At 35.6% G+C, this 10,000-nt stretch overlaps 1 protein-coding gene across 1 annotated transcript in view; it reads right to left on the reverse strand.

Annotated features, from left to right (window-relative positions):
- LOC138018351 (uncharacterized) overlaps positions 1 to 10,000 on the reverse strand; it is a 66,200-nt gene that overhangs the window by 46,727 nt on the left and 9,473 nt on the right. The window contains exons 2-9 of the mRNA XM_068864956.1: positions 9,946 to 10,000; positions 8,216 to 8,503; positions 6,881 to 7,168; positions 5,549 to 5,836; positions 4,212 to 4,499; positions 2,875 to 3,162; positions 1,543 to 1,830; positions 226 to 513 (exon numbers count right to left, since the gene is read on the reverse strand). The exon at positions 9,946 to 10,000 is cut by the window's right edge and continues 233 nt beyond it. Coding sequence (XP_068721057.1) covers positions 226 to 513; positions 1,543 to 1,830; positions 2,875 to 3,162; positions 4,212 to 4,499; positions 5,549 to 5,836; positions 6,881 to 7,168; positions 8,216 to 8,503; positions 9,946 to 10,000 — 2,071 coding nt within the window. The remainder of the gene's footprint in view (positions 1 to 225; positions 514 to 1,542; positions 1,831 to 2,874; positions 3,163 to 4,211; positions 4,500 to 5,548; positions 5,837 to 6,880; positions 7,169 to 8,215; positions 8,504 to 9,945) is intronic.

Below are 10,000 nucleotides of genomic sequence, written 5' to 3' on the forward strand. Positions count from 1 at the left end.
ATCGGAGCAGAACGCAAGTTGCCATTCTAGTTCTTATGTACAAATTCATGACAAATTTGTACACTGTTAAAGCTCGTCGGAACAAATACGACCATGCAAACTCAGTGTTTGATAAAGATGAAGTACACACTAATCCTTCGTCCTAGTTTATTAGGCCTTTTTTCCACAAGAAAACAGCGCATTTTATTTTTTGCGCATTTAATAGACACTTTTTTGACATTTTACCTTTGATGACATAAACCTGATTGGCCCACGGTCCACCTTCGCCATCGGACAAACAGGCTACAGATCTGCCGTGCTTGTCGAAGGTCTGGTCCGCTGTAGCACTGGCTGCGCACCATCCTCCATTTTGAACTGCAAACATCTTGTATCCTTTTCTCATTGCAGCCACGGCGCACTTTGCAATGGCGTTCTTTCGAGCACCATACGATCCATCCAGAATGGAATCTTTTCCTTCCAATGGTTGGATGGCTCGATTGGAGGTGTCTTTGAAGCAGCCGATGGTTTCAAAACCTAATGGATACTCAAACTTTATATTTACTATATTGCTGTACGATTTTTTAAGACTATGGCACATTATTACAATGGAAATATAAAAGAAAAGGCCGCAAATAAAAATGCCCTTTTGTGAGTGTTATATAAATTTCTTTATTGTTATTCAACCTAGATCCGCTTACAAAGAAAAAAAACGATCTAAACAATACACCAAGGAAAACGTTCTTAAAATTGGACGAGTACGTTTTTATTCGGAATTGTGCAAAAATCTTAAGTGAACTTTCTTTTTGCAATAAATGCAACAAAAATTGCTAGACCAATTCTTAAGAAAAAAAAGTACTTTTAAAAACGTCAGTTAAGCTATGAAAGACCTTTAATCCAGGTTTGAGTACTGTGTTTTGTAGAGTAATTTGTCATCATTTTTTGTTAAGTTTTGCCCCTCCTTGGTATTAAGAGTACAAAAATTCCTCTCGGTCACCTTTCTTTTGTTTATGCCCCTCTTCTTGCAATTGGCATTGCATTACTTGCCATAAAAGAGTACAAGTTGAAGATTACAATTTTACTGGATATGTCCAATCAGAATGGAGTGATGTTCTTGAATGTATTCTTAATAAATGGAAAATGGCAAAGCAATCAAGTGTCTATTTAAATACGACCGTTTATTAAATATAAAGTAGTTCATGACTGGAGCGGTGGAATTAAATCTTTTAAAATGCCATGCAACATAAACAGGTTTCGCAAAAAAGCCACATGTTTACGACATTAAAGTGTATTTTAGTAAGAAACAAAAAGTCAAATAAACTGTACACAACATTTAAAATAATCGGAGCAGAACGCAAGTTGCCATTCTAGTTCTTATCTACAATTTCATTACAAATTTGTACACTGTTAAAGCTCGTCGGAACAAATACGACCATGCAAATTCAGTGTTTGATAAAGATGAAGTACACACTAATCCTTCGTCCTAGTTTATTAGGCGTTTTTTCCACAAGAAAACAGCGCATTTTATTCTTTGTGCATTTAATAGACACTTTTTTGACATTTTACCTTTGATGACATAAACCTGATTGGCCCACGGTCCACTTTCGCCATCGGACCCACAGGCTGCAGATCTGCCGTGCTTGTCGAAGGTCTGGTCCGCTGTAGCACTGGCTGCGCACCATCCTCCATTTTGAACTGCAAACATCTTGTATCCTTTTCTCATTGCAGCCACGGCGCACTTTGCAATGGCGTTCTTTCGAGCACCATACGATCCATCCAGAATGGAATCTTTTCCTTCCAATGGTTGGATGGCTCGATTGGAGGTGTCTTTGAAGCAGCCGATGGTTTCAAAACCTGATGGATAGTCAAACTTTATATTTACTATATTGCTGTACGATTTTTTAAGACTATGGCACAACATTACAATGCAAATATAAAAGGAAAGGCTGCAAATAAAATTGCCCGTTTGTGAGTGTTATTTAAATTTCTTTATTGTTATTCAACCTAGATCCACTTACAAAAAAAAACGGAACTAAACAATACACCAAGGAAAACTGAAACCGCAGAAAGGAAAACGTTCTTAAAATTGGACGAGTACCTTTTTATTCGGAATTGTGCGAAAATCTTAAGTGAACTTTTTTTTGCAATAAATGCAACAAAAATTGCTGGACCAATTCTTAAGAAAAAAAAGTACTTTTAAAAACGTCAGTTAAGCTATGAAAGACCTTTAATCCAGGTTTGAGTACTGTGTTTTGTAGAGTAATTTCTCATCATTTTTTGTTAGGTTTTGCCCCTCCTTGGTATTAAGAGTACAAAAATTCCTCTCGGTCACCTTTCTTTTGTTTATGCCCCTCTTCTTGCAATTGGAATTGCATTACTTGCCATAAAAGAGTACAAGTTGAAGATTACAATTTTACTGGATATGTCCAATCAGAATGGAGTGATCTTCTTGAATGTATTCTTAATAAATGGAAAATAGCAAAGCAATCAAGTCTATTTGAATAGGACCGTTTATTAAATATAAAGTAGTTTATGACTGGAGCGGTGGAATTAAATCTTTTAAAATGCCATGCAACGTGAACAGGTTTCGCAAAAAGCGACATGTTTACGACAATAAAGTGTATTTTAGTAAGAAAAAAAAAGTCAAATAAACTGTACACAACAATTAAAATAATCGGAGCAGAACGCAAGTTGCCATTCTAGTTCTTATGTACAAATTCATGACAAATTTGTACAGTCTTAAAGCTCGTCGGAACAAATACGACCACGCAAATTCAGTGTTTGATAAAGATGAAGTACACACTAATCCTTCGTCCTAGTTTATTAGGCCTTTTTTCCACAAGAAAACAGCGCATTTTATTTTTTGCGCATTTAATAGACACTTTTTTGACATTTTACCTTTGATGACATAAACCTGATTGGCCCACGGTCCACCTTCGCCATCGGACCCACAGGCTGCAGATCTGCCGTGCTTGTCGAAGGTCTGGTCCGCTGTAGCACTGGCTGCGCACCATCCTCCATTTTGAACTGCAAACATCTTGTATCCTTTTCTCATTGCAGCCACGGCGCACTTTGCAATGGCGTTCTTTCGAGCAACATACGATCCATCCAGAATGGAATCTTTTCCTTCCAATGGTTGGATGGCTCGATTGGAGGTGTCTTTGAAGCAGCCGATGGTTTCAAAACCTGATGGATACTCAAACTTTATATTTACTATATTGCTGTACGATTTTTTAAGACTATGGCACAACATTACAATGCAAATATAAAAGGAAAGGCCGCAAATAAAAGTGCCCATTTGTGAGTGTTATTTAAATTTCTTTATTGTTATTCAACCTAGATCCGCTTACAAAAAAAAAACGATCTAAACAATACACCAAGGAAAACTGAAACCGCAGAAAGGAAAACGTTCTTAAAATTGGACGAGTACCTTTTTATTCGGAATTGTGCGAAAATCTTAAGTGAACTTTTTTTTGCAATAAATGCAACAAAAATTGCTAGACCAATTCTTAAGAAAAAAAAGGACTTTTAAAAACGTCAGTTAAGCTATGAAAGACCTTTAATCCAGGTTTGAGTACTGTGTTTTGTAGAGTAATTTGTCATCATTTTTTGTTAAGTGTTGCCCCTCCTTGGTATTAAGAGTACAAAAAGTCCTCTCGGTCACCTTTCTTTTGTTTATGCCCCTCTTCTTGCATTTGGCATTGCATTACTTGCCATAAAAGAGTACAAGTTGAAGATTACAATTTTACTGGATATGTCCAATCAGAATGGAGTGATCTTCTTGAATGTATTCTTAATAAATGGAAAATAGCAAAGCAATCAAGTGTCTATTTGAATAGGACCGTTTATTAAATATAAAGTAGTTCATGACTGGAGCGGTGGAATTCAATCTTTTAAAATGCCATGCAACGTGAACAGGTTTCGCAGAAAAGCGACATGTTTACGACAATAAAGTGTATTTTAGTAAGAAAAAAAAAGGTCAAATAAACTGTACACAACAATTAAAATAATCGGAGCAGAACGAAAGTTGCCATTCTAGTTCTTATCTACAATTTCATTACAAATTTGTACACTGTTAAAGCTCGTCGGAACAAATACGACCATGCAAATTCAGTGTTTGATAAAGATGAAGTACACACTAATCCTTCGTCCTAGTTTATTAGTCCTTTTTTCCACAAGAAAAACAGCGCATTTTATTTTTTGTGCATTTAATAGACACTTTTTTGACATTTTACCTTTGATGACATAAACCTGATTGGCCCACGGTCCACCTTCGCCATCGGACCCACAGGCTGCAGATCTGCCGTGCTTGTCGAAGGTCTGGTCCGCTGTAGCACTGGCTGCACACCATCCTCCATTTTGAACTGCAAACATCTTGTATCCTTTTCTCATTGCAGCCACGGCGCACTTTGCAATGGCGTTCTTTCGAGCACCATACGATCCATCCAGAATGGAATCTTTTCCTTCCAATGCTTGGATGGCTCGATTAGAGGTGTCTTTGAAGCAGCCGATGGTTTCAAGACCTGATGGAAAGTCAAACTTTATATTTACTATATTGCTGTACGATTTTTTAAGACTATGGCACAACATTACAATGCAAATATAAAAGGAAAGGCCGAAAATAAAATTGCCCGTTTGTGAGTGTTATTTAAATTTCTTTATTGTTATTCAACCTAGATCCGCTTACAAAAAAAAAACGATCTAAACAATACACCAAGGAAAACTGAAACCGCAGAAAGGAAAACGTTCTTAAAATTGGACGAGTACCTTTTTATTCGGAATTGTGCGAAAATCTTAAGTGAACTTTTTTTTTTGCAATAAATGCAACAAAAATTCCTAGACCAATTCTTAAGAAAAAAAAGGACTTTTAAAAACGTCAGTTAAGCTATGAAAGACCTTTAATCCAGGTTTGAGTACTGTGTTTTGTAGAGTAATTTCTCATCATTTTTTGTTAAGTTTTGCCCCTCCTTGGTATTAAGAGTACAAAAATTCCTCTCGGTCACCTTTCTTTTGTTTATGCCCCTCTTCTTGCAATTGGCATTGCATTACTTGCCATAAAAGAGTACAAGTTGAAGATTACAATTTTACTGGATATGTCCAATCAGAATGGAGTGATCTTCTTGAATGTATTCTTAATAAATGGAAAATAGCAAAGCAATCAAGTGTCTATTTAAATAGGACCGTTTATTAAATATAAAGTAGTTCATGACTGGAGCAATGGAATTAAATCTTTTAAAATGCCATGCAACATGAACAGGTTTCGCAAAAAAGCGACATGTTTACGACAATAAAGTGTATTTTAGTAAGAAAAAAAAAGTCAAATAAACTGTACACAACAATTAAAATAATCGGAGCAGAACGCAAGTTGCCATTCTAGTTCTTATGTACAAATTCATGACAAATTTGTACATTGTTAAAGCTCGTCGGAACAAATACGGCCATGCAAATTCAGTGTTTGATAAAGATGAAGTACACACTAATCCTTCGTCCTAGTTTATTAGGCCTTTTTTCCACAAGAAAACAGCGCATTTTATTTTTTGCGCATTTAATAGACACTTTTTTGACATTTTACCTTTGATGACATAAACCTGATTGGCCCACGGTCCACCTTCGCCATCGGACCCACAGGCTGCAGATCTGCCGTGCTTGTCGAAGGTCTGGTCCGCTGTAGCACTGGCTGCGCACCATCCTCCATTTTGAACTGCAAACATCTTGTATCCTTTTCTCATTGCAGCCACGGCGCACTTTGCAATGGCGTTCTTTCGAGCACCATACGATCCATCCAGAATGGAATCTTTTCCTTCCAATGGTTGGATGGCTCGATTGGAGGTGTCTTTGAAGCAGCCGATGGTTTCAAAACCTGATGGATAGTCAAACTTTATATTTACTATATTGCTGTACGATTTTTTAAGAATATGTCACAACATTACAATGGAAATACAAAAGGAAAGGCCGCAAATAAAATTGCCCGTTTGTGAGTGTTATTTAAATTTCTTTATTGTTATTCAACCTAGATCCGCTTACAAAAAAAAAACGATCTAAACAATACACCAAGGAAAACTGAAACCGCAGAAAGGAAAACGTTCTTAAAATTGGACGAGTATCTTTTTATTCGGAATTGTGCGAAAATCTTAAGTGAACTTTTTTTTGCAATAAATGCAACAAAAATTGCTAGACCAATTCTTAAAAAAAAAAAGGACTTTTAAAAACGTCAGTTAAGCTATGAAAGACCTTTAATCCAGGTTTGAGTACTGTGTTTTGTAGAGTAATTTGTCATCATTTTTTGTTAAGTTTTGCCCCTCCTTGGTATTAAGAGTACAAAAATTCCTCTCGGTCACCTTTCTTTTGTTTATGCCCCTCTTCTTGCAATTGGCATTGCATTACTTGCCATAAAAGAGTACAAGTTGAAGATTACAATTTTACTGGATATGTCCAATCAGAATGGAGTGATCTTGAATGTATTCTTAATAAATGGAAAAATTGCAAAGCAATCAAGTGTCTACTTGAATAGGACCGTTTATTAAATATAAAGTAGTTCATGACTGGAGCGGTGGAATTAAATCTTTTAAAATACAATGCAACATGAACAGGTTTCGCAAAAAGCGACATGTTTACGAAAAAAAAGTGTATTTTAGTAAGAAAAAAAAAGTCAAATAAACTGTACACAACAATTAAAATAATCGGAGCAGAACGCAAGTTGCCATTCTAGTTCTTATCTACAATTTCATTACAAATTTGTACACTGTTAAAGCTCATCGGAACAAATACGACCATGCAAATTCAGTGTTTGATAAAGATGAAGTACACACTAATCCTTCTTCCTAGTTTATTAGTACTTTTTTCCACAAGAAAACAGCGCATTTTATTTTTTGTGCATTTAATAGACACTTTTTTGACATTTTACCTTTGATGACATAAACCTGATTGGCCCACGGTCTACCTTCGCCATCGGACCCACAGGCTTCAGATCTGCCGTGCTTGTCGAAGGTCTGGTCCGCTGTAGCACTGGCTGCGCACCATCCTCCATTTTGAACTGCAAACATCTTGTATCCTTTTCTCATTGCAGCCACGGCGCACTTTGCAATGGCGTTCTTTCGAGCACCATACGATCCATCCAGAATGGAATCTTTTCCTTCCAAGGTTTGGATGGCTCGATTGGAGGTGTCTTTGAAGCAGCCGATGGTTTCAAAACCTGATGGAAAGTCAAACTTTATATTTACTATATTGCTGTACGATTTTTTAAGACTATGGCACAACATTACAATGCAAATATAAAAGGAAAGGCCGAAAATAAAATTGCCCGTTTGTGAGTGTTATTTAAATTTCTTTATTGTTATTCAACCTAGATCCGCTTACAAAAAAAAAACGATCTAAACAATACACCAAGGAAAACTGAAACCGCAGAAAGGAAAACGTTCTTAAAATTGGACGAGTACCTTTTTATTCGGAATTGTGCGAAAATCTTAAGTGAACTTTTTTTTGCAATAAATGCAACAAAAATTGCTAGACCAATTCTTAAGAAAAAAAAGGACTTTTAAAAACGTCAGTTAAGCTATGAAAGACCTTTAATCCATGTTTGAGTACTGTGTTTTGTAGAGTAATTTGTCATCATTTTTTGTTAAGTTTTGCCCCTCCTTGGTATTAAGAGTACAAAAATTCCTCTCGGTCACCTTTCTTTTGTTTATGCCCCTCTTCTTGCAATTGGCATTGCATTACTTGCCATAAAAGAGTACAAGTTGAAGATTACAATTTTACTGGATATGTCCAATCAGAAAGGAGTGATCTTCTTGAATGTATTCTTAATAAATGGAAAATAGCAAAGCAATCAAGTGTCTATTTAAATAGGACCGTTTATTAAATATAAAGTAGTTCATGACTGGAGCGATGGAATTAAATCTTTTAAAATGCCATGCAACATGAACAGGTTTCGCAAAAAAGCGACATGTTTACGACAATAAAGTGTATTTTAGTAAGAAAAAAAAAGTCAAATAAACTGTACACAACAATTAAAATAATCGGAGCAGAACGCAAGTTGCCATTCTAGTTCTTATCTACAATTTCATTACAAATTTGTACACTGTTAAAGCTCGTCGGAACAAATACGACCATGCAAATTCAGTGTTTGATAAAGATGAAGTACACACTAATCCTTCTTCCTAGTTTATTAGTCCTTTTTTCCACAAGAAAACAGCGCATTTTATTTTTTGTGCATTTAATAGACACTTTTTTGACATTTTACCTTTGATGACATAAACCTGATTGGCCCACGGTCCACCTTCGCCATCGGACCCACAGGCTTCAGATCTGCCGTGCTTGTCGAAGGTCTGGTCCGCTGTAGCACTGGCTGCGCACCATCCTCCATTTTGAACTGCAAACATCTTGTATCCTTTTCTCATTGCAGCCACGGCGCACTTTGCAATGGCGTTCTTTCGAGCACCATACGATCCATCCAGAATGGAATCTTTTCCTTCCAATGGTTGGATGGCTCGATTGGAGGTGTCTTTGAAGCAGCCGATGGTTTCAAAACCTGATGGATAGTCAAACTTTATATTTACTATATTGCTGTACGATTTTTTAAGACTATGGCACAACATTACAATGAAAATATAAAAGAAAAGGCCGCAAATAAAATTGCCCGTTTGTGAGTGAATTTGAATTTCTTTATTGTTATTCAACCTAGATCCGCTTACAAAAAGTAACCGATCTAAACAATCCACCAAGGTAAACTGAAACCGCAGAAAATAAAACGTTCTAAAAATTGGACCAGTACCTATTATTTCGGAATTGTGCGAGAATATCAAGTAAACCTTTTTGTGCAATAAATGCAACAAATACTGCTGGATCAATTCTCAATAAAAAAAAGACTTACAAAAACGCCAGTTAAGCTATGAAAGACCTTTAATCCAGGTTTGAGTACTGTGTTTTGTAAAGTAATTTGTCATCATTTTTTGTTAAGTTTTGCCCCTCCTTGGTATTAAAAGAACAAAAATTCCTCTCGGTCACCTTTCTTTTGTTTATGCCCCTCTTCTTGCAATTGGCGTTGCATTACTTGCCATAAAAGAGTACAAGTTGAAGATTACAATTTTTGTTAGTTTTTTGATAGTTTTGGAGATCGAGCTTTTGCAGTGTCCGCTCCTACTATCTGGAACAATCTTCCAAAATCAGTTAGAGACAGTGATAATTTGAAGGCATTTAAAACTAATCTGAAAACATTCTTATATAAGACTGCCTTTTCATTATAATGTACATAAGATATTCTTTTATTTATTCTCAGCAATCCGTTTTTATTTGATACATTGACGTCTATACATTTATATATTTTATCATTATTAGTAGGTATACATATGAGTGTACACATATTCTATATACATCGATATATATATATATATATTTTATTGTTAAGCGCTTAGAATTTAGATAAGCGCTATATAAGTGAATAAATTATTAATTTATTAATTAAATTATTATTAATTAAATTATTAATTAATTATATGTCCAATCGGAATGGAGTGATCTTCTTGAATGTGTTCTTAATAAATGGAAAATAGCAAAGCAATCAAGTGTCTATTTGAATAGGACCGTTTATTAAATATAAAGTAGTTCATGACTGGAGCGGTGGAATTAAATCTTTTAAAATACAATGCAACATGAACAGGTTTCGCAAAAAGCCACATGTTTACGACAATAAAGTGTATTTTAGTAAGAAAAAAAAAGTCAAATAAACTGTACACAACAATTAAAATAATCGGAGCAGAACGCAAGTTGCCATTCTAGTTCTTATATACAAATTCATGACAAATTTGTACACTGTTAAAGCTCGTCGGAACAAATACGACCATGCAAACTCAGTGTTTGATAAAGATGAAGTACACACTAATCCTTCGTCCTAGTTCATTAGGCCTTTTTTCCACATGAAAACACCCCATTTTATTTTTTGTGCATTTAATAGACACTTTTTTGACATTTTACCTTTGATGACATAAACCTGATTGGCCCACGGTCCACCTTCGCCATCGGACCCACA

The sequence above is a fragment of the Montipora capricornis genome, chromosome 10 (assembly GCF_036669925.1).
Source record: "Montipora capricornis isolate CH-2021 chromosome 10, ASM3666992v2, whole genome shotgun sequence".
NCBI classification, from domain to species: Eukaryota; Metazoa; Cnidaria; class Anthozoa; order Scleractinia; family Acroporidae; genus Montipora; species Montipora capricornis.